This window comes from Engystomops pustulosus, chromosome 10 (assembly GCF_040894005.1).
Source record: "Engystomops pustulosus chromosome 10, aEngPut4.maternal, whole genome shotgun sequence".
Lineage (NCBI taxonomy): Eukaryota > Metazoa > Chordata > Amphibia > Anura > Leptodactylidae > Engystomops > Engystomops pustulosus.
Window position 1 is genome coordinate 76,234,186 of NC_092420.1, and position 27,501 is coordinate 76,261,686.

Consider the following 27,501-nt stretch of genomic DNA (forward strand, 5'->3'; position numbering starts at 1 on the left):
AGAAGAAGCCTGCTACAGATTTCACTCAGAGATGGGGGGGGGGGGGAGATGTATTGGATGTATGGGGGAATATTGTGTGGATATATATGGAAGAGTATTGTGTGTGTATATATATATATATATATATATATATATATATATATATATATATATATATATAGGGGGAGTACTGTGTGACTCCCCCCGGTAGTAATACTCGTGTACTCGGGCAGGCCTCTGGCAGGAATGCTTCCCCAGCAGTGTACGTGCACAGGAAGACTGCAGAGACACTGCGGGAGGACAGCGGCACAGCTCCGGCTTTGTCCACTGCGGCGCTGCTTCCTCCGCTAGGGGCGCTCTTGCTTCTCCTCGCTGGTGTCCGCGGCCGTTCTGGCACGGCGCTGTCGCTTCTCGTTGGTTAATATGGCGGCGGCCTGGGCTGCGGAGGAGGCGCGGAGCCAGAACCCGTGAATTCGGGGGGTCCACAAGCCGCAGCCTGTGCCGGGGTGAAGGGGCTGCGGGAGAGGGCGGAGGAGCTCGCTGGGGGGCGCTGTCAGGGAGGATTGGGGAATTGTTATACCGGACCGGCTGCGGAAGGGATGTGACCGGCTTACCTCAGGCCATCCCGGCGGCTGCAGCGGCGGACGAGCAGCTAACGAGAGGCCGGGGATGGGCCAGCAAGTAGGCCGTGTCGGAGGTGAGGCACCCAGTGGACCGCCACCACATAGAGGAAGCAGGAGCACCGGAGCCAGGCTGGGGAGTCACCCCGGGGCTGTGGGCACAGGAGCCGGGGGCCGCAGGAGGGAAACCACCGGCAGGAACAACCCTGAGGCTGGCTTCAACATCTTCGTTCAGCACGGTAATGGCCGGCCCATGCTACATATACAATGTGTATTGTCTCTATAGGTTCTCTGATAATATAGGTTTCATGCTGTTTTACTCCTTTGTTTTGTCCTCTATGGAGCCAAGTGACATCCCATAGGAGATAGTGGTGGGGGCCTCATCTACATTATAGCTCCTGTCATATAGGGAATGGCGCGTATACGTCAGATCAGTGGCAGTGGGTTATTTAATGTGAACAGGGTCTGGTGCAAAAATCAGATGACGGTCCAGGTCACATGATCACATCCTCCAGAAAGCAGCTGGTAACAGGATTGTTATTGTTAAAAAAAAAAAAAAATGGGGCCCGCCAAAGAATGACCCTCCCCATGACATCTTTGTGCCGTCCATAATACCTAGTGGTGGAGATGGTTATTACCCTGGAAAGTAGAGGTCATAGGTCTAAAGGCTGAAACAGATGAGCGTGGTCAGTCCGTGAATCACCATGGGGATATAAGGTACAAGGAGTCCCTGCTTACCCTCAGAACAATATAATTATGTTTTAGTGCTGCAGTTTTGTAAGGAAGCAGGGACTCCTTGCATCATATTTTCACTTTAATGCACAAAATCCTGTCCTCCGCAATGTGGTCGCTCTGCTAAGGCCGTCCAGCTTCTATTATTTAGAATCAGGCCTGTGTGTGTGATGCTTGCAGGTCTCAGGCAGCTGCCTGCCCAGTGTCATAGATATGGACAACCTCTGTTACTCCCAGCGCTTGTACTGCTCTTTCCTGATACCTGGGTTATGACAGCACTCAGCTGGGACTCTACCTCAGATGGAGTGGCTGTTTTACACTGTTACCCCTGTCTCTGGTCTGTATTGGGTGTCTTGGTAAATGTTATATAACCCGTCATGTCATGGTGTTGGTGAGGCACTGATACACTGCAAAGAGCCTAAAACCTGGCTACCAGCTTTTGGGGAAGCTGTGTTATAAGATTATAAGTTATAAGATCAGCTCCTAGACTACTATGGATATAATACACTATAAACTAGTTTGCTTATGCCAGCGCAACTGCTAGCTGAGGTCCATTAATTTCGCACCACCTGTCGCCCCCGAAAAATACCCCCACCAAATATGTACCCCTTAATCCTGTCCTGAGCCCCTTTATATTTATTCAATTTTTATTAAAATGTGTGTGTGCAAATAAGAGGTCGGATCGTCGTACAGGTACCCTAGCAGTTGGCTGTATTAGTGAGGGTGGCGGCCGACACCCCCCCTCCACGTCCCTGTCCGTCAGGGACCTGTAAGAATCGCTGGCAGCAGCGCATGTATTGCGCAATCGCTGCCGGCTCTATGCGATGCGGCGCGCTGACATTCAACGGGCGCTGTGAATAAGCTCTTATGCAGCTGCTGTGAGCGTGCTGCATCGCATAGAGCCGGCAGCGAATGCGCAATACATGCACTGCAGCCGACGATTCTTACAGGTCCCTGACTGACAGGGGCGTGGAGGGGGTGTGACGGCTAGCGCCCCTCACGAATACGGCCGACTGCTAGGGGACGACGATCCGACCTCTTATTTGGTAAAAGGTCGGATCGATTAAAACTAAGTTTGCACACACACATTTTAATAAAAATTGAATAAATATAAAGGGGCTGGGGACAGGGTTAGGGAGAACATATTTGGTGGGGGTGACAGGTCCTCTTTAAGTAACCCTATAACTGTGCAAGTTTATTTAAAGGACATTTACTATCAGATCTGCTGATTTTAGGCTGCCCTTACTGTACTTACTTTTACCTGTTGTAGCTGCAAGAGGTGTTTTTCTCTAGCTCCAGAATGCCCGTATTGCTGCCAAAAAAATAGCTTATGAGCCTTAGGTGCTCTGGCCGACATCACCGGATTGCCTCTAGCGCCTCCGTGTTTTAATCTATTCATGGAAGAACACTTTTTTTTTTCGCAGCCCGCTGGATACCAGTGCGGCTGCACAAGGAAAGTGTTCTCGCGCAGGGGTGAGACTTGCAGACAGCTGGTGACATAGTTAGGCAGAACAGAGAGGGGTAAATAATAATTTTGGGGGAGGGGGTTTTGAATCTATTAGATTAGCGCTCTGGTGACGTCATCTGGAGCACCTCAGGCTCATTAGCATATTTAATCTAAAGTTATTTTTACAGCAATACAGGCGTTCCGGAGCTAGAGAAAAACACCTCCTGCAGCTACAACAGGTAACGGGCAGTGAGGTAAGGGCAGTGTACCATCAGTAGATCCAATGATGATTGTCCTTTAATTGGGCATAGGGAGATGGTCTGTTGTCATTATCTCCTAGGAGAACAAAGGATATTATATGATAAAGAATATTAACCCCGGTGCCTGGTCCCCCACATTGGCAGATGTTAGAAGAAATCCAAGTACTGGATTGTTGACAAATCCACTAAGATTAAAGGTATTGTAATTCTGGGCATATGGATTTCTTAAAGGGGTCTCCTGCTGCATGCCTGCTTCACGAATTACAACAGAGAGCCGCCTAGTATCAGTGACTCCTGTAATGGTGAACTTTTCCTGTAGCCACTGCAGGAGAGAAGAATATTTGGCTGCTGATCTGGTCTCAGAAGCTGGTACTTGGTGACATACCTTGTATATAGCTGCCACGGGCAGCCTTAGTGTACGTGTGTATTCAGCAGCTTATAACAAAGTACTTGCCAGGGAACCACTGACATCAGTACAGAAAGTAACACAAATCTATCATCCTAGTGCAGTACAGAAATCCTAATAGGGAGCTGTTTACCAGTCATTCATCTGCTCCCTGCCTGGCTCCTGTGTACATGAAGAGTCACTACATCTGGTTTCAATAGAGACATGTCATAAAATAACAAAAGTCAGGGAGAATGAGGAGGTTTGCTGCACACTACATGTTCTACAGCGGTCTCATGTCCTGGGGGCAAAGTAGCCACTTCCTGTCTTATCCTCCCTTTTCAAAGGGTTGTAGGTTATCTGCTTCTATTAAGTTATGTTAGATTTATGAAACACAGATATATATGTCTAGATTAATATAAATGAAACGTATATTGATGGAGGAAACTACATGGGGTATATACATTCTCTTTGAGGTATTCTAGAACCACAGGCATGCCTAGTATTCATCACAATAGTGAGCATAATGTACAATAAAAAAAAAAATTCAGGTTTGTTTTTATTGTTTTGTTTATTTGGGCATCAATGGCATAGGCAACAGTAAAAAAATATATATAATAGCACAGCATTGTAGCTGCTGCAGCTTCTATGCTCTTTATAGGAGTATATGGACTGATTGAGCAGGCTGGAATGATCAGTCTGTGTGTCACCTGTATTTAATGTTCCAAAGCCAAATTTCATATCCTTTAAAAGGATGTCTACCACCAGGATGAAGGATTGTAAACCACGCACGCTGGCAGGATCCCCTCTGGCCCCCACTGGCAGGATCTGCGCTTTTCTAAGCTTCCTATGGCCTAGTTTTTACTAAAAAGGGTTTTGAAATTATGCAAATGTGTCTGAGGGGCTCTGGCCTTTACATGTGTCATTGGAGCCTGGGGCCCCTCAGACTCATTTGCATTATTGTTAAAGCCTTGTTTTCTTAAAAACAAGGGCATAGGTAGCTTGAAGAAGAGTGGATCCTACTAGAATGGGCGCACACCAGTATGTCAGTGTGCTTGGTTTACAATCCATGATCCTGGTGGTAGATGCCCTTTAAATTATTTTAGCTCTTTAGCTAGTTTTGGTTTGTGATGTTAGCGACCAAGTATCATGCAGTGAAATGTCAGGAGAAAGTTGCAAGAAATATTAGGGCTAGTACAAGCTTTGATTAATCCCACTCCCCTAGAAGTCTATGGCACTGGTCATTTTCTTTGGATGAATGGAAGAACCAATCATGAGGAATCCATCTTGTGTGATACTGAGGCCAGTTACCTATGAACAGATTGTCAAATTATACAAATTTGTTTAGTAAAAATCTAATTATTTTGCTTGGCCCTAGAGCTATCTGAGCATCCATTGTTGTAGTCCTAGTGTCATCCAGGTTGTATCAGATATTCACATCCTATTTTTACAGCTTTGAGCTACTTCCTAGAAAAGTGTGTGAGAAAAAAAGATTGCACTAAGAAGCCATCTGAGTGGCATTCCTTGGGGGGGGAATGTATCTCTAGCGCAGCCACCCCGCTGAATACATCAGGAGTACGAAGGGCTAGCATAAAATTCTATGGGAGGCCCAGCCTGGCATAGAGTTGTGCTATTACCAGTGACTATTCAGTCGCTGCCTGTATGGAATATGTAGGGACGCGTCAGAAAAGCCCTGTGACAACCCACTCCACCGCCAGCTGTGCTCCTACTGGAGCAAAGGGGAGCATAATTACAACTACTGCGATCCGCTAAGAATTGTGAATTTTTGAGGACTTGTGCACCACAAAACTGGTGTACAAACTCTAATAAATCTCCCCCATTGCCTTTAATGGGAAAGTTTTTTTTTTACATTGCCTCTATCAGAGTAGTGCATAATGGGGCTCATTTACTAAGGGTCCACGGAACCACATTTTCGTTGGGTCTCCCGACGATTTCCGTGTTGCGCCACATTTAACGGCTTTCACGCAACACAGGGGGCGGGCCGATCCGACAGATTCGGACAACGCGCAAGAAGCTTAAAGAAGAGCAGATCCCGCTAGAGGGAGCACACACCAGTATGTCAGTGTGCTTGGTTTACAATCCTTGATTCTGGTAGATATCCACTGTTCTTTTATATGCACTGATTGTGACTATTAATCTCTGCAGCATGCGGAGGAGACACAACCAAAACATTGTGCAGTGATACAAGTGGGTTATGTATCCAGGACCAGACGGCATGCGCACCTCATAACATATGTACTTGGTGCTCTGCATTGGGACAAGGCAAGGAGACCTTCCTCAAACAGAGTTGTCTTGCTTTGCCCAAATGCGTTTTAGGTTAATAGGTTGAGCTTGGCCTGTGTTCGGAAGGTTCATGTCTTCTATCCATCTCTCCCCGTTCATGTATGACATGGTGCATGTAGTAAGGAGGTAGATCTGTGATCTGTCTATTATCAGCGTTCACCTCTGTAGACCATTAATGTACCATCGATACAATTAGCTTCATGGTTTTACCATCCAGGATAACAGGGCTACACATCAGTTGTAGCTCTCGAGAGGCTGTTATCATGTTAAGTACTTGGTAATACAGCGTCCATTATACTAATGAAGCCGGAGATGTTCTTGTCAATGAGGCAGTTACACTGTTGGCTTCCTGAATGTCCTGTTGATGTATGCTGACTATGTAGCGCTCTCACGGGGATCTGCCTTCTATTAATAATTTTTTATTTCAGTGATGCCTTTAAGGGTTTTTCCCATAAGAAAATATATTTATATTGTAATATCCACAAGCCCATGATTGTACCATTGATGATGGACTATAAATGTGGACAACATGGATCTGTCCTATGGTTGCACGCACAGTATTGTGTACAAAGATGTGATCTCTGGGTGCTTGGTGTTTACAGATACATGTCAAAAGGAAGGTGATAAAACATGGCCTACACGCGCACAGCTATAGAGGGGGCGAAGCGGTGGCCGCCTTTGTATCAGATGGATTTCCTATCTTCATTGTTTAACCATCCCCAGGAAGTCTCGGCAATTAGCAGTGAAGAAGCAGAAAGTTTTATCTACAGGCGAATGTCTACACAGCGACTAAATGTAGCGTCTTAGCACGAGACTCCAAGTTATTGCGGATAAGCTAATGTTATTGCAAAGTCGCGTAGATGTCTAGGAGCTGTACGTACCAGGTGTGACGCTGGGCGATTCACACTCGCAGGATTTCTCCAGTCATTGAACCCACTTGGGTTATCTCATGACTTGTGTGACATACTAAAGAGTTATTCCCGTCTTATAAATTAGTCGCCATTGTTAGGATTGGTAGAACTGAGAATGAATGTTTTTCCTTTGCTACCCTCACGCAGTAAGTTATAGAGCAGGAGGAGCTGAGCAGATTGTAAATAGTGTCCTATCTGCAGGAGGTATATTATATAGCAGGAGGAGCTAAGCATATAGGACGCGATGCACAATTTGCAGGCAGCATACTATAGAGCAGGAGGAGCTGAGCAGATTATATATGGTGTTCCATCTGAGGGCAGTGTGTTCTAGAGAAGGAGGAACTGAATAGATTTTATATAATGTCATATCTTCAGAGCAGTTGGAACTGAGCAAATTTTACATGGTACAGACGGCATGGTATAAAGCAGGAGCAGCTAAACAGGTTAAATGTAGTGTCCTATCTGCAGCCAGCCAGTATATAGTATGCTATATGTAGGCAGTGTGTTATAGAGCATAAGGACATGAACAGATTGTACAGGGAAAGCAGTCACCCACTTGACTCCGAGACCTGAACAAGCAGATTTATAATGAAAAGACAAGTTCTCCAAGACTTCTGAGGTTCCATAATAATATATGTATCCAAAAGTTGTGTGGCTTTGCTATTGTCACATGTAGAAATACCTCAGGCTAAATCTTTGGTGCAGGTTTGGTCCTCATGCCTTCTTGTGTTGCAGAGGCCTCCTCTTTGTATAAAAGAAGGTCTCTTCTTACAGGCCTAGGGTAAGATCTGATCCTGGAAAGTAATCTGAAAAATGATCTTTTATTGCCTATGGGAGTCTTTGAGAAGAATATTTGAGAGATCAGGTGATCAGTTCCTTGTAATGTTAGATGCTTATCTCATCGCTGCGCTTTCTGTGAAGATGGAAGCTGCCAAATGTATAGATTATACTGCATCAATTCTCCTTGTGAATCTATACATCTTCAGGCTGATGTCCTAACCAGCATTGCTGTATATAGAATGTGCACTTTTGTCTTTGCAGCTGTCTGTATTGTCAGGCTTCATAAATTGGTCCCTGACGAGGTGCTGCCATAGTCACAGCTGTATTGGGAAAAGTTTGCAGGGCGAATCACAAGAAAAACTGGACAAATTTATTTGGCAAATAAAGCATGATAAAGTTAATTGTAGATCTAGGCTCTGTGACTTCTTATATTTGTTATCCTTCTTTTTAAAATCAACATTTATAATTATGCCAATAAGCCAGAAGGGCTCCGGGGGGCATTACCAGAGCCTCTTTCTACAGCTTCAAAGGCTTTTATAATGTGCCCTCCATAATCTCTCACAGTGGGAGGGGGAAGTATTACTGCACAGTGTAACAGTCTGTGAAGCTGCAGCACAGAAGGGCTCTGGTTCATACGCATAACTAAAAAAAAAATAGATTTTAAAAGGAAGGAGGCTATGGATAACAAATATGAGGTAATTACCACAGTCATGGAGCCTGGATCTATGAGTATGTGTCCCTGGTTTATCCTGATTTCTTTTTAAATGACCCTGTTAAGCTGCCATTTGATCTGCATGTAGCAGAATTGCAAAGGATTTTTTTTTTCAATTAAGACTGATGAAGTCTGAACTTGGAAATCCACTGGGTGGTCCTACTTGGTAATTGACAGCTAACGAATGTAATCCTGTACTACTGTGTCAGAGTTGTTAATATCCCTGAATGTGCTAAGGTTGTTGCAGATGGATCTTAAAATCATATTCCCTCAAATCTGTCATCTTCAACTAAGATATACGAAGTAACCAAGTGGGTGGAGAGAAAAAAAAAAGTGTGAATGCAGGAACAGACTACAATTAAAGGGCATCTACCACCAGGATGAAAGACTTTATGCAAATCAGCCTGAGGGGCTCCAGGCTCCATTAACATATATGGAGCCTGGAGCCCCTCAGGCTCGTTTGCATACAGTCCTTCATCCTGTTTGTAGATGCCCTTTAAGGTTTATTTGTAGTCTGCTACCATGGAGGCGCACAAGTCTGCATAGTAGCTGGTTTCACAAAACTACAAGACATTTGTAATCACAATTTTTATATTAATTGCTTGCTGTTTATCATATGTCGATGCAGTAGAAGAATACAATGTGGCAGCAGAGAACCCCTTATAAAGTATCGGCCACCTATTTCAGCAAATACTTGCATTCTCCATAAAATAACACGTGGTGATCTGAGTCGCTTATGGGATATGGATGGCCAATTGTAAGGATATTGGAATCTCAGACAACCCCTTTAAGATTTATAGTTTACTGGAATAAGATGGGGCCTCATTTACGGACAGGTCGCATCTTGTACTACATGTGGAATAGATACAGCACTTAAACCTGAGACTTATGTGAAGGGCTTCATGGAGTGCCAGCTGTCACTTACTGTCTATGTAACTTATCCATGTCCAAAGAAAAGGATAAAACCAGGTGATGTCAATAAAACTGGCCCAGCGATAGCATCTGCTTCCACGCTAGTCAGGGGATTTCTCAATGATGGAAACTTTTTATTTTAATTTTTTTTTTTTTTTACCGCTGCTGCACACATGAGATCCACCGTTGACTGAATGCTTTAAGTCCATATCTCATGTAAATGAATGGGGTCTGTGAAATCCCTCTTCACTCACCACTAGAGATCCGCCATGTGGATTTCTGCTTGAACTATTGAAAAAAAATCAAGCCCCATTGAGTGACAATTGATCCAGTTTGACATCCATGGTTAAGCAGAAAATAATCCTCCTTCATACTGGGAATTCGGGCTGTATGTACTGCAGTGAACTATGGCCCCTCACCACATCTATGATGCTAATAGACTGTCCTTACCTATGGGACTACTTTCCTGTACTCGGTCATCATGCTTTTAGTACTGGACTGAGAGGAGGCATGGATTCTCATCATCAGAGATGGCTATGATAGCACAGTGTGGGAAATACGGCCGTCCTATGGTCCATAATTTAAAGGACATCTACCACCAGCACGAAAGACTATGCAAATGAGCCTGAGGGACCCCAGTCTCCATTAATACCTATGGAGCCTAGAGCCCCTCAGACTCATTTGCATACAATCTTTCATCCTGGTGGTAGATGCCCTTTAAGGAGTGTACATTGCTGGGAAGGGCAGTGTATACAGGAAACTTAGTTTATCATTGGTGGGTTTAAGGGCTCTTAGTTCTATGTGATATAATCCTTATTGCAGAGCCCCGGTGCCCTGCTGCAGGCTGCGTGTTGGTTTCTGGAGCTACCAATGTCGAGATTTCTTTAGGAAATGGTTCATTTGCATTGCAGTCCTTCCGAATATTTAGGATTTTCCTGCTGTCAGGGAGATGGTTTCCTCTTATTCTTTAACTTGTCCGGAATAGTGATTCCCCATGGCTGTGAACCACAGCAGTATAGACTATATATATTTACTATGTATTTTCAGCCATCACCATTAATTTTATTGCTAATAGGAAATGCTCTTTGAAGGCAGTCTCTGATGTGAGGATGATAGGGGGAGTAGTGTAAAGGATTCCTGGAGTGATGATCATACAGTTTGTATAATCCATATTTTAATGCTCCAGTTACTTTAGCCATAAGTGTCCAGGGGTTGGTCCCTTCTAGCTTTGCTCTGAGTAACTGCTGTAGGAAAAGCAGTCACGCAGCACGGACAGGAGGGGCATTGCTCAGAAAGGACCTACCTCTTGGACATTTAAAGGGCTTGGTGATTTGATGCTCGAGTATCTTGGTGTAGCTGCATGCGTGACCTTCACTCCCATCATGTTTTCACCTCTCTTCCAGTTCCCTATATTGCATCGTCAGCACGTTTTGAAGGATCACAATCGCTGACGGACGGCTTTTAAGAAAATATTATGGTCTTCTCGATTTCTTGACATCCTGTTGTGAATGCACTTTTGATGGTATAATCTGGTAGCGTCTCTCGGCGGCTGTTTTATCACAAAAGTGACTTTCATCTGCGGGTGTCATCAACCTGCTGTTCTCCAGCTGTTGTAAAACCTCACCTCCCAGCTTGTCATCCAGTACATGCTGGGAGTTGTAGTCTCTCAACAGCAGGAAAGCCTCGGGTTGGGCAGAAGAGCTTCTCGCCTCTTCTCCATTGTGATTCTGTACCCCACACTATATCTCACTGGTCTTTTAAGACAGATTGATTATTCTCTGAGAGGGAGGCGACGACTAATCTTCCTCTTGCCAGGGGCTCGCAACATCAAACAGACAGTTCACTGTAGAGCAAAAGAGTAAATGCGAGAGCGTTATCTATTATTTTTACTAATTACAAGGCAGTTCAGAACCTTTTGAAGCTTTTAGCTTTGTATGTGGCTTAAGCAGGTAGTTACAGTACAGAAAATGTCTCTCTGTGTGGGATAGAGAGAAGTAATTGGCCTTTGGAGAAATCTGGCTGTAAAGAGTTCTCTTCGTGATGTGTTCCACCTATATATCTACAGCCTTCTGTATGAATTACATAACTTTATTTTACATAATTTATCTTTAAATACTTTGTACATGTTAATTTGGGTCCAGATTCTGGAATCCCCACTAACCATCTATTATTGTTGCCGATCTAGAGGCATTTGGTAAAGTCATTACTGTATGAGCCGTGGGCATTCCATCTGCGGAACCCCCAATGGACCTGAGAATAAGGGGTACAGCCCTATCAATCAATCTGTGCAGAGGACTACAGCTGCCAGATTGCATTTTTAAAACATAATTCAACAGCTGTGGAGAGATTTGCCTAATTGCATCGCATTATGTTAAGATTGTGTTTTGTAAACACAATAATTTTTTTTTTTTCATATTTAAATTTTTAAATAACAAGATAAAACAGTGCGAAAAGGGAGGGGGGGGGGGGGCAAGGGGTAAGCACTTTAAGTCAAATAATCCGGCGCCAACATGCACCCATTTGTGGAAGGGGAGGAGGGGTTACATTTGGATAATGTGATGTGACCATTTCTAATACAAGGTATCAATGCTACAACAACGGAACTTCAATGTACTGTTATCTACTGAAACAGATTCACTGTAACTTAGACGCATTCTATAAAATTTCTTAATAATGAAGAAAGAGAAAAGAAAAAAAAGGGATAGTGGCGAGGAATAGGAAGGGAAAGAGAGGAAGAAGGAGGGGCGAGAAGGGGAATCGAAAGAAAGAGCGTTGTGCCTCCCCATACCTAGAGCTAAGGTCTCGGTAGATTCACAATCCCGTGGCGTCAAATCCAAGTAGCGAGGAGATGCCACAAAGGAAACCCAGTGGAACCATGTTTTCTGAGAGCGGGCGGCCCTCTTTGGATCAGTATTCAGGAGACTCCCCATCCTTTGCAACTCGTTGACACGGCCCAGCCACTGATGCATGGAGGGAGGAGCGCCAGCAGTCCCGGATACAGGCCTTAGCTGCATTCAGGAGGTGACATACCAGGGACTTCCTGTATGTGGCAAGGGAAATCTCGTGGTGGTGTAACAGAACCCAGGCGGGATCATCCCGCAGCTCTCTGCCCCTCATCTCGCAAATCACCCCCAGCACAGCCGTCCAAAATGGAACAAGTGAGGGATAACTCCAAAAAATGTGAAGGAGTGTGCCCTCCTCTTTACCGCAGCGCCAACAGGTTGGGGGGACATCTGGGAACATCTTGTGAAGTACATGGGGCACCCTATACCACCTGGTTTGTAAACACAATATTAACTCAATGTAAACACAATGCAATTAGCCAAATCTCTCCACAGCTGTTGAATTAGGTTTTAAAAATGCAATGTAAACGCAAGGTATGACGGCACCATCAACTGCTGAGGGTGCAGTCACATGTGGCCCACCTCTGGGCGCTTGCATTACGCTTCTAAACACAACACAAGTGCCACATGTGACCGCACCCTAAATCATTGCTGTAAGGATTTCATTCCTTGGGTCTGTTGTGGGAGTTGTTTAGTCAGCACCCCATGTTTCTAATGTGATGGTATATAACATGAGATGGTTTATCCCTTTAAGGCTAACTGCACACATAACACGCACACTTTTTTATGCACATTTTCTATGTGTATTTGTGTTCTGTGTTTTTCTTGATGCTTAACCTGTGGTTTTTCACATTTGTTCTGGAACAAAATTGCCATTCAATCTGCATCAATACAAGGATTGTTTGTGGATTTTTTTACATTCTTTTTCTGCATCACAGAACTGTCACAAAATTCACACACGGTAAAAAAAAACACATCCTCAGCATTACTTTTTCAGAATCATTTTAATTTTTTTACAGTATTGTTGTTATATTCGGTGGAATTTCTATGCTACGTATCTGAAGCCTGTAGCCAACGACTTTGGTCCAGTGTGCTTGTAGGATTTCTCGGACCGGACCTTGAATCACTGAACTGGATGCTGAGCTCAACACAAAGGATTCTAGGTTTGGTCTGGTAAATCCTGCAACCGCAAACTCTCTTGTGGACATCCAGGAAATCTACCATCAAAATCCATCACAATAAGCCAGGGGCACTAAGGGCGCATTCACCGGGCGGGCATGCTGCTGTGCGCTGGAGAGGAGGAGGAGATGACCCCATCATAGAAAACAGCGGCACGCCCGGGAAAAGATGGCGCATGCTCTTTCTTTTCCCTGTATACGACGCGAATCGGTGTCACACTTGGTCGGTGCCGCCATTGCCCTCTATGGGGACGTATATGCAGCCGCATATACATCCCCGTCGACGGGTGTGTAAATTTACCCTTAGTCATAGATCCAGGCACTATGACTGTGGAAATCTTCTTATTTGTCTTGCCTTGTACATGCTTAAATTAGCTTTAAAAATTATGCTCATGAGCCTAATGGGCTCTGGGTGGTAGATTGGATGGCCAGAGCCATTCCGTGTTGCAGCTTCATAGTCTGTTACAATGTGCAATGTGCACTTTCCACTCCCATTGCGTGCTGAAACTTTCTCTGCTGAAGTAAGATTACATCAGGCAAAGGCAGGGGAAAGTGCTGAGGGAGCAGGGGGAGAGGGCGAGACAGGAGCCCTTCTGGCTCAGCAACAAAATTTTTAAAGTTGATTTTAGAAGGATCAAAGTCATGGATAACACAACTAAGAAGATTACCACAGTCACAGTGTCTGGATCACTGCATAAGTGGAAGTCCTGGAGAAGTGGGATTCCTGCATTGATTAATGTATCTTTTGTCACCCAGTTTTCCCTGAATCCTGCCTGGGTCATATACTGATGATGCCGGGATCCGCTAGAGTTATACGTTGCTGTGCGCTCATGGTTCCTGCATCAGCTTCTATAGTAATAGACCAGTTTGTGTGGGGGAAACTTTCTCCTGATAGTGTAAATGTCGCTACTTTGTTACTTTTCTGAAAGTATGTATACAGTGTGGTGGTAACTGTATAATAATTTGTCCCCCGTAAGGTCGCATTGACATTGTGTGATATACCTGGAAGAGTTATTGTTATATGACGAGCTATAGATGCAGTGATGCTTTCTATGTTATAGCTGTATATTCAGCGCAGCCTGGGCGCGGAGAAGGTTACAAGGTCATTGTTTTTCACTTGCTCACCTGCTCCGCGGATGCTCGCTATCTGTCATCGCCATGGTTACTACTAAGCTGTTTTTGGCCGCCCTCCAGTGTCTGGGTGCGTGTGCGGCTCACACATTCCTGGCGCTGCTGGGGCTCGAGTCATTGTGTGCGTCTCACAACGCAATAAGTGCTGGGAGAAAGCCGGCACACCCCTCCTGTACATACATCACATTACTGCACATTTCTAGGGCATTGTTCATATAAGAATCAAGTGCGTGAGTCTAAAAAAAGAAATCTGGGAATGCCAGAACTATTTATACTGAGAGTGTGCATGGTATAGGGGGGCTGTAAGTGCTAATGGCAGTCAGGGGGTTAAGTTTCTAAGGGGTTATATAAAGCTGTTCTCATGCTGTGGGGGTAATGGCCATTTCATTGATGGGGGGGGGGGGGTACAGACTTTGTACTGCACGTTCCTCGTGCTGATGACCTTTGTGATCTATTTGAACATTTGCTCTTTGGTTTGCAGATGGAGTACATGTTATAGGGTAAGTCAGCAGTAGCCAATCAGTTGGGGTTCCCATCGATTCCAGCAGCAAGTGAATTGGAGTTGGAGAGTGACCACTACACACAGAATGGAGCTGTACTTTCTTGGTATGGCAGAATCAGGGTCCCAGTTCCCGAATGTCTGACCCCATGTCTGTGTTCACACGCGGCGTTTACATTGTGTTTTAAAACGCAATACAACACCCGCGGAGAGGAGATTTGCCTAATAACATTGCTGTTTAACATTTGCATTTACACTTATGATTTGTTAACAAAATATCAACACTACGTTAACGCATAGTAAATGCAAATGTTAACCACAATGTAATTAGGCAAATCTTCTCTCCTCAGGTGATGTATTTCAAAATGTAATGTAAACGCCATGTGTGAACACAGACTAAGGCTATATTCACACTAACGTGTGTCCACCCCCACCCCTCTTCATAGAGATACAAGGGTCACGGCGCCGTATTCTGGGGAAAGATAGGTCATGACCTATCTTTCTCCCGGCTACGGAACAGTACAGTGCCGCGCGCCCATTGCCGTCTATGGGGGACGTATATATGCCGTATATGCTTCCCCCATACGGCAGTGTGAATGTAGCCTAACTAAGCTAATGGATGGGTCATCAACATCACAATTCTGGAAAACCCCCTTCAAACTATCATAGTGATGTTAAAGGAAACCTGTCAGGGTGATTTGGAACATTTAACCAAATCCTTCGGCCACTGACCATGATGGAAAAAGGCGATATGGGATAGTAGTCCACAAGTGCATAAGGACCTGCAGTTAATGTAGTGTTCCATGTTCCATCAAAATCCAGCGTAATAAACCAAGAACACTAGGGCCCCATTCACATGGGCCACGTGGGGACGTATATCAGGTTGCAAGTTTGCAACCGGATATACGTCCCCATAGATGCCGTACGCTTCCACACACATGTGGCACCATACTGTACATGGGGAATAGATAGATCATGCTGTATCTTTTCCCATGTTTGCATCCTCGCTGCAATATTTCCTATAGAGATGGGAGGAGTAAGCAGCGCTCATCTCTTCTCCTATCCAGCACGCCGTTGTGCACTCGCCCAGGCCAGCACATGTTAATGAGAATGCAGCCTTACTTGTCGATCCAGGCACCGTGACTTCTTATATCTGTTATCCATGGCCTCCTTCCTTCTAAAATCAACTTTTAAAATTATACTAATGAGTCTGAGGGATTCCCTTGGCCTCTCTGTTATGGCTTTACAGGCTGTTACACTGTCTCATCCTCCCACTGCTCCCTCAGAATATTTGATTTGAAATTATTTCATGAAATTTGCATCATGTTGTAGATTTGATGTGGATATTTACCCTCCAATAGACAACAATGCAAAATAAACAAAAAAAAAAATCTGCGGGGATGCATAAGAAAAGTGACATGATCATTTAGCAACAATTTCCTGGCATGAAGAACATGCACACTCTGCATTATAGTAAATAAAACAGTCTTTTGTATGCAGAGAATAGCTCTGAGCGGTCTCCATCAGTTACATAGAACTTAATGTCTGTGCACGCACATTCAGGCTACACCCATGTAGAGGTACAAGAAATATTGGGGTTCACAGAGGCTGGCAGGACACCATTCCACATGCTTGGAAAGGAAATTGCAGGGGAGGGGGTGAATTCATTAGGCCATTATATGGAAGCGACAGATTTGAAGTTCATTAATGCTGCCGTATTTGATCACTGAAGCTGCATAATGAGTGTGAATCAAGCGCTCTATTAAAGCTGCTTCCAAGTATTATGTAACTATGAAATGCCTATAAAAAGAGGCAGTACGGGATGTACTATGAGGCTGGTGGTTCTGCCATGGCAGATCGTCGTGGGCGCCTGGGGGTGATGAGATGACGTGCAGCGCAGGATGACTGCTACGTGTATCACACTTTATACTATGTGGATGCTCCTGCTGAGGGGTATACACTGTAGTGAGGCTGTGCACAGAGTCTCCAGTGCATCTTATTCATCTTCACTCTGCCCTGTACTTACTGCTTGCAAGACAGGTGAGGGCTGGATAGGTTCCTGTTTAGGAGACAGTTTGTCGGTGATTGGTCTCTGAGCAAACGCTGCGTCTCTCTCTGTACAACCAGAGGTATATTAGGGTAGGGCACATCTGAAATGTAAGATACATGTCCATGAAAATTTTGCTAATAAGCCGGAAGGGCTCTAGGGGCCTCACCAAAGCCACTTGTGCTGTAGATTTGCAGGCTGTTACACTGTACACAGGACCGAACTCCCGACCCCCCCCCCCCCCCCCCAAATCTTGTGCTAAAACTTCTGATGCTGCTGTGAGATTACACCAGGCTGAGGGAGGGGTGAATTGCTAAATGTGAGAAAGTGTAACCGCCTGTGTAGCTACAGGCTACAGCACGGAGGGGCACTGGTAACGCTACGACTTCTGGATCATTTGCATAATTATAAAAGTTGATTTGGGAAAGGAGGCCATTGATGACACAAATAAGAAGATACCACAGTCACTGGGGCAGATTTACTTACCCGGTCCATTCGCGATCCAGCGGCGCATGCTGTGCGGTGGATTCGGGTCTTCCGGCAATTCACTAAGGCAGTTCCTCCGACGTCCACCAGGTGTCGCTGCTGTGCTGAAGTCCCCCGAGGCCCGCCGGAGTTCACAATCCCATACTTGGTGAAGGTAAGCACGTGTCCCCCGATTTCCGTCGCGTGCATGCCGGCGCCGATGCGCCACAATCCGATTGTGTGCGCCAAAAGCGTGGGGCAATACAGGGAAAATCGGCGCAAATCGGAAATATTTGGGTAACACGTCGGGAAAACGCAAATCGGGCCCTTAGTAAATGACCCCCTATGTGTCTGGATCTGTGAGTAAGTGTCCCTGGTTCATCATGATGGATTTTGATTGGTACATTTTCTCTAACGGTAAATGCAAACCAATTTCTGGCTACTTATTGCAGATATTTTGATGTAGTAGTAATAATAAGAATAATAATCTTTAAATAGCAAATAAAATACTATAAAACAGAGTGCAAACAGTCATATGGAGCAATAGGAGGGCCCTGATCACAAGAGCTGACAGTCTGATATGTTATTTTTCAGATATTCCTTGTGTCCTAGTAGATGCCCCTACTCCACTTTCTTTTTTCCTGTTCACGGTGACTGTGTGTGATATTCATCATTCTCACACACTATAATGCTACTATTCTACACTTGGGATTTGCTACACCGCCACTTACCCACGGGCAGCGGTGGCGAACCTATGGCACGGGTGCCAGAGGTGGCACTTGGAGCCCTCTTTTTGGGCACCCAAGCCATCACTATAGCACTCGACATAGAACTCACAGAATCATCCTGCACTCCCAGGCGACTCAAGAAATGCTGCTCTCAGTGCTATTTTGACGCAACACATTCTTGATTGCTTGGGACTGCAGGAAGAGGTAGAACATATGCAAAGGGGAGGATTATCTTTAGAGCTCCTCTAGGCTTCTTCCTGTACAGGGGGACCATAGGGAGATGCTACAACATTTGTCCAAATTTGCTCTTCTTCAACTGTTTTGTCGTCCTCTAGAGGCCGATATGTTGTGGTAGAACAGGTGGCAATAAATAACTACTTAAATTGCCGTACTGGCACTTTGCAATAAATAAGCGGGTCTTGGTTGTAGTTTGGGCACCCAGTCTCTAAAAGGTTCGCCATCACTGCCCTAGGGGTGCCAGAAGTATAACTCACACTTATCACTAAATTTATCACTTACTCTATGGGTACATCATCTCTTTGTAACCCAACATGTGGCCAGAATACAAATCCTCACCCCCTCTTTCCTTGTTTTTGGAAATGTAGCACTTTTTTTTTTTTTTTAAATTTGTTAAAAGGAAGCACCAGGACCTTATAGACGTCTCCATACTACACAGATTCAAGTCTGCTTTCTTTTGTGTGTGGTGAATATTTTTGCATTGCTGGGGGGAAGGATCCCTTTAAATGCTGGTGGCGTATGGCCTGGCGCTGTGGCTTGTGCCAGCTGTTACATTCCCGTTGCATGGGTGTATCAGAGTGACAGCTGTGTTGGAGGAGCCATACACTAGTGAGGCATGGAGCCGACACACATGCAGCTTCCTCCATCCCTGTGCCAGGCCAGCTGCCCTCTCTCGGAAGTGTGGGCTGTTCCTGCCTTATTGGATAATGTACATACGAGATTGACTGAACGGTCTGGAAGTCACGTCTGTGGTCTCCAGGAACCTGCCCTTATAAAAGAAGGTCCCCCCTGGTTAATAGGGCTTTAACTTACAAGAAGAGGGAGGAATTTATATCTTTATTGGGGCTGGGATCCATAGCAATAAATAATAGGGATTGTAAAAGTGACAAGTCCTTCCACATTATGTAGTAATAATTGTATTGTGCCCGGCCCCAAGTACAGGGCAAGGATCAGACGTTCATCCCGTTCATTGCCTGCTTTTTGGTTGCGTTTTGGTCTAATCTCCCCTTCCTATAGAACTGGCATAAAGTTGTGTGACCTTTTTAAGTTTTTCATCCTGATTTAGTAAAAACTTGCTCCCTCTTCTATATCTTCTTTGCATTGTCCCTCTGTTATTCCTCCTGGTAGAATACAGATTACCTTGATAAGCACCGGGTGTGTGTCCCTGCATAGCATGCTATAGTCCAGTCACTGCAAATGGGAAGAGAAATCTCAATTTACGGTATTCAGAAATTTTCGGGAGGAATAACACAGGTGTGGAACAGCAAGGAGCAGTGTGAGCTCCAGGTCTGTTTTAGGCTCATTTCACACAACTGTTACGTACCTCCGTTAAAAAAGTAAAAAACGGAGGATTATTGTATCACTTAAAAATCCCATTGACATCAATGTAAATTTTTATGTAATCCGTTATGTACCGTCTTGGCAGGGATCCGTTATCCATGCGTTTTTTTTGGATGGCAAAAAAATTATGGAGGCTGCAGTACTTTTCCTACATTTGGGAAAAAAATTTATGGAAAACGGATCCATGCCCAAACTGACTGTAACGGATGACACATAATTTACATTGATGTCAATGGGATCTTTAACTGATTTGTTGAACCTCCATTCTTCACTTTAACGGAGGGAAGGAGTGTGAATACAGCCTTAGAATAATTATATTTACTACAATAGAAGTAGTACGGACACATAGTGTGTAAATGCAGATGTGTACTTTAAAATCATTTATTCGCTAATTGCTAAAATTTGGAATTTGTCTTGAGACCTGCATGAAGAGGTGGGAAGGTATTAGCCAGTGCTCTATGTGACCTGTGTATTTCCAGTCCTGTATACAGGTAGTCCCCAGGTTACATACAAGATAGGGTCCGGAGGTTTGTTCTTAAGTTGAATTTGTATGTAAGTCGAAGCAGTATATTTTATAAAGGTAGATCCAGACAAAAAAAATTTTGGCCCCTGTGACAATTAATGTTTGAACATTTTTTGCTGTAATGGGACCCAGGATTATCAATATAGCTTCATTACAGACACCTTACAGCTGATTATTGCAGTCTGGGACTATAGTAAAGTATTCAAAAAGCTTCACCAGAGGTCAGATGGGTCTGTCTGTAACTATGGGTTGTATGTAAGTCGGGTGTCCTTAAGTAGGGGACCGCCTGTATAGGATACATCAGAACCTCCTACATTGTGGGAGCCTTTAATTGAAGTATTGTCTATGAATCCTGCCCAGTTGTTTTCCCATCCCTCCCTCCTGACTGTAAGAAATGCTTAAGACATTTTTCCATCACATTTCCCATCCATACTCCCCATAAACAGAGCAACTGGTGCAGCAATCCCCTGCGTGTAACCGGACCCCATCCTCCTCCATCTGTCTCCACCCGTCCCCCCGCCCAGCTCTCTACATTCCTGCGCTGTGCCAGTGTCTTCATACTTGCAAAGTGGGTACAGACGGCATCTATGTCACGCTGCTAGCTGTCTCTTCAGCCTGTCGGTCATGATACTTGGCCCGGTCCCGGCCTCTCCTGGTGTCTTGGATGGAAAGGGGCACATGATCAGCACAGCGTTTTGGGATAAGGCCACCCGGCAGCGCAAGATCCCTAGATCCGGTAATCTTATGTCTTACACCTTTTCTTTTCTTTTCTTTGATTCCACAAAACTATATTTCGCTGGTTTACTGTAGTTACAGGGTTAATACTATACTCGTCTCTCCTCTACTCCATGTCTCCCTAGTTCTGAATGTTTTATTTAGGATGAACGGTTCTTTATATTTTGTCCATGTCACACTTTGCTTTTGTTTTATTTATGTGCTTTATATATGAATATACATTTACTGCATACATGATGATACTTTGTAGTTTGTAGAAAACTATGACTAAAATTACAATGTTTTAGTTAGTTGTTTTTTTTTTTATTTGTTGTAATAGTTTTTATGTTGTAATAGTTTTTTTGTATGGTTTTCTTTGGAAGCCTCATCCCAACTACAAGCTAATGTTTGACAATTCTGTACAAATTAGAAAGGATTATAATATTTCTGTTGTATGATACTGTTAATACACACACACAATAGTATTTTTCATTTATGTGCATTATATATAGTTACAAGGTGGCGCAGACCCATCGAGTATGACCTAGAATCCAAACTACAATACTTTTGTACTTTTTAATACAGGCAGTCCCCAGGTTACATACAAGATAGGGTCTGTAGGTTTGTTCTTAAGTTGAATTTGTATGTAAGTCGGAACTGTATATTTTATCATTGTAACCCCGGCCAAATTTTTTTTGGTCTCTGTGACAATTGGATTTTAAAAATGTTGGGTTGTCATTAGAACCAGGATTAACAATAAATCTTCATTACAGACACCTGTGATAACTATTATAGCTGATTATTGTAGCCTAAGGCTAAAGTACAGTAAATTACCAACATCCAGAGGTCCGTTTGTAACTAGGGGTCGTATGTAAGTCAGGTGTTCTTAAGTAGGGGACTTGAAACCTGATGGAACCTGGTAGTTGGGGTATGTGTAGATCCATTTGAAAATAGATCTATTTAGGCTTGGGAACAAAAGTCATGACATGAGTGATAACACAGCCTTTATTTCTGTAACGTCTTAACTGGGAATATTGGATCTTGAGGAGACAAATTACCCTTGGCTTCTTTATCCTTCTAGTTCGTGTATGGCTTTATTTGATACACAGGCAGTCTCTTGTTACGTACAAGGTTCTGTAGGTTGAATTTGTATGTAAGTCTGAGGCGCCGGCGTGAGCTGTGGAGTTGCCGGCGGGAGCGCAGCGACGTTGCAGCCTTCATGTCCATAGATACAAAGATTTCCCTAGTGAAGCACAATGGCTGACAGTGTTCCTGACCTGTACGGTGATAAACCACTCGGTGACATTTACCATCTCAGGACACGGCTATAAATCTGTAATAGATATTGTGTCTCCGCCAGATCCCAGTATTTTTCTGTGTGACATTTAATAGTCTCTTATATATAGATACATCATGGTGACAATCGTCTGCATTGTTATGATGCGTTATTTATGGGGCAGACGGCTATTTTTAACTCGTTCCTAATTGGGATTGTTTTGGTCTTTCAGTCTTGGAGTAGAATTTCACTTATTCTGCATGTTTTAGTTGAGTTGATATAATATTTTTTCCTAAAATGAATCCTCTAATTTCCCCCTGTATGTGCTGAGTGTGCATGTGCTCTCAGGGGGTGGCGGATCTAGACTCTGCCTTTCAAAAATATTCTCAGCCCCGATAAATATAATTGCATATTTCCTTCCCAGAATCCCTAGCGGAGCACACATGGACATTTTATACACCTGTTAAGGTGGTCTTAAGGAGTTTTTAGTTTCTTCCCTGATTTTAGGGTCATCTGCCAGCAGACCTACCCCTCGCGACCAAAGTTTAGGTATGTTGAAATCCCATATACTCAACCCTTCTGTCCCCCGACATTCCCTATCTGGACACAGTCTGGACCCCTATAAGCCTTAGTCTTTAGCAATGTTAAGGTACTTTCTGCTTTTTGCGGAGCCTCCTAAAGGGACTGCAAATGTGGAGGAAAAGTTATAGTTCTCCAGTTGAAGTCCCTGGCTCCAGCAGAGACCACCATTGGTATGATGTATCCCACAGGTGGTGGGATCACAAATTGATAACATCAATACTGGTAAATGGTGGCTTTAGAACAATGAACATCACCTATTCATAGTGTGGATATATGTCAGACCCACGGGACCCCCAAAATCCCCCCCCCCCCCATAGAGCCGCAGTCTAACGCGTGTCCTGTAAGACCGATGGTAACGATCACGCACTGTATCCTGTATCTCCATCAGCCTCATAGGTGTAAAATGAAGCCACAAGGTGCAGTGAGGAGCAATGGGGGTAGAGGACCCCTTTTGTTTTAGTGTAGATAGATGTTCCCATACATCCTATATTAGGATCGGGGATTAGGTGCCTGCTGTGTGTACAATGCAGGGTTATATGGAGCGTTGCCCTCCTGTAACAGATCTGGTGCACCCCATTTATTGGGTTTGTTTTGACTATTTTGGTCGTCCAGAATCCTCATAAAAGAAGCTTGTATTCAAGGAATGGTCTGGCTCGGTGAAATGGTGTAGTTCTTGGTTATATTAGGAGATGACACCCGTCCCGTCTATAACGGGCACATGATGGGCTGACGTCATGTTGTCTAGTGGTCAGCGGAGGAGCCTGGAAACCTGCGCTTCAGTTCTGTCATGTATTTTTATCCCGGTGTCTGGCTCTTCTCACCAAACATTGCTGCCCTCTTTTAGCCTCCAGACTGCCGGACTTGGGTTATAGCGTTAGGGAATTCCCTAAATTACAGACCTATAAAGTCACTGGGGCTGGAGATTGCTTGGGGTCGTCTCACCTTATGATACCGTCTGCTGGCAGCTTTATTCATTACTCTGACCTCATGCCCTGCCGAAGATCATAGGAGAGTTATGGATTACAGTGACCTATGTTCAAAGGAGTCCCCCTGCCCTGCGCTGGTACAGATCAAACACTAGATGGTTAATGACCTCTTTTGGGATGAGAGAGCCTTTCATCTATACAAACTTTATGTAAGCAAAGTAGGTTTTTTGTTCTTTTTTTCATGCCCTCTGGTTAATGGAAGGATGAATGGTGGACGAGATGTAATGATATCCTGATCTCTTACCATACAGCGCCTCAGGAGCCTACTGGAGGTCTCCCTAAATGTTGGCGTCTTAGTCATTATATTCAGAGGATGACCACAATATATCATCATATACTTGGATAAACCTTTACCCTTACACAGGCTGGATCCACACCACTCTTCACGTCAGTAGTTTTGAAAAGGATGAAGGTATTGGGGGAGATTTATCATACGCCCACGTTCCTGCGCAGGTTTTTATACAAAACAACGGCAGGTCAGACCTGGTGTAGTTTTGCCCCAAACTACTCCGTGGCGCGGAGGTGGTGTAGACGCTATAAGAATTGCAAATTCCTGTGCAGAAAACTGGCGTAAAAGCAGTGATAAATCTCCCCTAAAGGAGACTCGTACCCATATTCCAAAAACAGAAAGAGGGGCAAACCTTTGAACCCTTTAACTTACAAAAAGTTTTTTTTATTCTTTCATGACAATTCGTCATTTTCAAAATTCTAAACCATCTCCTTTTCAGACAGACAGTTTTACCACCCAAATTAGTTACTAACTATCATTACCCATGTGTCTGCTTTATGTTTTTCGTGATTTTAAAATGTCTTTATATTTTATCACGTCGTCAAAAATTGAACTTTGGTTTTCTGTGTTTTCAAGGAGATTTCAGAATTGACTTTTTTTGGGGATCGTTTTTATTTTAAATGAGCTTTGGAATATGTAATCGTAGAAACCCCCAATATATCACTCCATTCTTACGTCTGCACCCCTCAAACTATCAGAAAAAGACTTTATAAAACGTGTTAACCCTTTAAAAGCTTCATAACCACTAAAACAAAATGGAGGTAACATTTAGAATGGTGACTATATCAGTGACTGATATATCCGTCTCTGAGCAGCAAGAGGTTAAAAGGGTTGTACCAAGTTTTCAAGTTATTCACTTGAGAGGGGGATAACATGCTGATTTTTGAGGCGCCCACTCCCATTCAGTGTCTACGGGGATTTTTGGATTGATCAGAGCGCTGTGCTCAGCAATTTTCAACAATCTCATACTGTTGAATAGAGCAGCAGGACGCATTAGTGAAAATGGGACCCCCGTTCTTTGGATTTCTGGGGGTCCCATGAGCATGGAGATAACTTTACAAGCTGCTATAATCCCTTTCCATGCTTGCAGGCTCTGTAGTCATCCTTAAAAATAGCTTCTATCTCTGTGTCTGTACTTTGTTACCCCGGTCTTATTTCTAGGAGAGCACTTCTTACACTGAGACTTGCATAACAATGTTATGCAGCAGCAATTATCTATGTGCATTATACATAATGTATGTAAACCCGGACAGCACTTGTGATAAATCTTCCCCATTGTCTCTGTGTTCTAGAGTAAAATCTAGATGTGTATTACAAGGGAGATTGTGCTAATATCATGCTGTGTGCCGTTCTCTATCTGCCTGTGAACGTTCCTCCGACCCATCTGGACCAGGGCTCCCCAAGACTAATCTATTTTTTCTTCATACTGGAAATTTGTTTTCTTTCATCCTTTTATTCTTGGATTTACATTTGATTTATCTGCTTTTAATGTAAAATTGCTGTTGCTTTTCTTTGTGGTGGTTTGACCACATTATGAATGCATAAACTAATGTATCTTATCTTGAGCTCTAATGGTCTTCTCTCTTCTTTCTAGAAGCTTTGCACCGTCCTTATGGCAGCGACTCGGAACCTCAAGCCCTCAATGACGCCATCCGCTGGAGCTCCAAAGAGAACTTGTTGGGAGCCACAGAAAGCGATCCCAACCTCTTCCTGGCTCTCTATGATTTTGTGGCTAGTGGAGACAACACCCTGAGCATCACCAAAGGTTTGATTCTTCTTCCTTCTTCCTTCACTTTTTTTGTGAGTTCAGTCTACTGTACCGATTTCCCAAGATGATTCGGGTCTTTGCCTTTTGACGTAGTTGAACAAAATCTATTTACACAGCCATGTGCTCGCCCGGACCAGAACCAGGGCAAGGACACAGTCTGTTGGAGAAGGGAGGGGGAGTGAGCGCTCCTCACCCTTTCCCTCTCCATTTAAAGCCAGGTGACCTTAAAGGGGTATTCTCATCTGGGCAGTCACTTTCAGTTTCATTAATCTGCCATATATAAACATTTCTTCAACTAGATGTTATTAAAAAAAAATGTTCCTGTGTGAAGATAATTTATCATAAATGTAGTCATATGATCCCTTAGAAACAAGACTGTGTCCTTGGTTACTGCCACGTCTGCTGGAGTGATTGCACAAAGAAACAAAAAGTTTCTGAATATTAAATGTCTGGGAGTAACTGCATGTCCTACAGCCGTCCTGTGGTAATGATCGCTGAATCCAGGAGGTCAGGCAGAGCTCATTAGCGCATGTCTGGCCACTGCTGCCAGAGTGTGACGTGGTCGTATCCGGGGAAGCCATCTCGTTTCTAAGGGACAACATTTATGATAAATTATCTTCACACAGGAACATTTTTTTTAATAACATCCAATTGAAGAAATGTTTGCATAAATGAATGCCCAGATGAGAATACCCCTTTAACTTGTCCCCGAGCGCACACTGACGAAAGACTTCAGCCGGTGCAGATGCCTAGTCTAGTTTTCTTCCTCTCTCGTACTAATCGTGGGAGCAGGACTGGGTCTCCGGCTCTGAGCAATAGACGGAGACTCTGAGAAGGGAGATGCGATTTATTACCGCTTCTTCTTTCTCCAATCCCTTACAGCATCTCGCTGAAGTAGCGCCATGCAGAGAGGAGCATAGTCAGCACTGCCGTCAGTATCACAGACCCGACAGACCCACACATGATCACTGGATCTGTAGGGGTTAATCATAGCTGCTGACCCAGTACAGCTCTGATCGAACATCTACCCCTGCAGGGGTTTATTTCCCCCTGTAACTGGGGCTCTTACAGATTACAGGTGAAAACCAAAATTGGAAAAAAAAAAAGTGAAAACTTTTATGACCTCATGGGGGACGCGCAAAGTTACAACACACACATATTACATGTAAATAAATATTTTAAAATTCCCCAATAAAACTTTAAAAGGTTTTTTGAAAACTGAAAAAAAATACATACTATACATCACGATAATATTTTTTTTTCTACAGTTTTTGTAACTTTAATCCCCAAAAAGCAAAAATTAACTATCCCTGTGTGTCACAAAATAAACGCAGCCACATTTTTTTTTTTATAGTATTGCACAAAAAATAGGAAGTTATGGCCCTTAAACCAATAAGTATAAAAATTTTGTTATAAATGCTCTGGTCAGAAAGGAGGTTAAATGTATGCTGGTCACATTGTGATTCGGTGTCATAGATATTATAGATAATAGTTGTTTTATGTCACTTTGCAGGAGAGAAGCTGCGTGTGTTGTGCTATAACCAGAATGGGGAATGGTGTGAGGTTCTGTCTAAGAACGGCCAGGGCTGGGTGCCCAGCAATTACATCACTCCTGTCAACAGCCTGGAGAAACACTCCTGGTACCATGGCCCTGTGTCTCGGAGCGCCGCAGAGTATCTCCTCAGCAGTCTTATTAATGGCAGCTTCTTGGTGCGAGAGAGCGAGAGCAGCCCGGGCCAACTCTCCATATCCCTGCGTTATGAGGGTCGAGTCTACCACTACCGCATAAACACGGCCTCCGATGGCAAGGTGAGAACCACATGCTAACACCAGAGTCATTGTATTTGGACGC

The 27,501-nt window shown here is 43.9% G+C and overlaps 1 protein-coding gene across 2 annotated transcripts in view; it reads left to right on the top strand.

Annotated features, from left to right (window-relative positions):
* The first annotated feature begins 398 nt into the window (after positions 1–398).
* The window catches only part of ABL2 (ABL proto-oncogene 2, non-receptor tyrosine kinase), a 35,268-nt gene continuing 8,165 nt past the window's right edge, over positions 399–27,501 (top strand). Inside the window, exons 1-3 of one of the 2 annotated variants that reach the window (XM_072128648.1) lie at positions 399–838; positions 25,476–25,646; positions 27,163–27,458. In XM_072128648.1, coding sequence (XP_071984749.1) covers positions 649–838; positions 25,476–25,646; positions 27,163–27,458 — 657 coding nt within the window. In that variant the 5' untranslated portion in view covers positions 399–648. Of the gene's footprint in view, positions 839–20,484; positions 20,771–25,475; positions 25,647–27,162; positions 27,459–27,501 lie in introns of those variants that run through there. The other variant, XM_072128649.1, reaches the window with a different exon arrangement.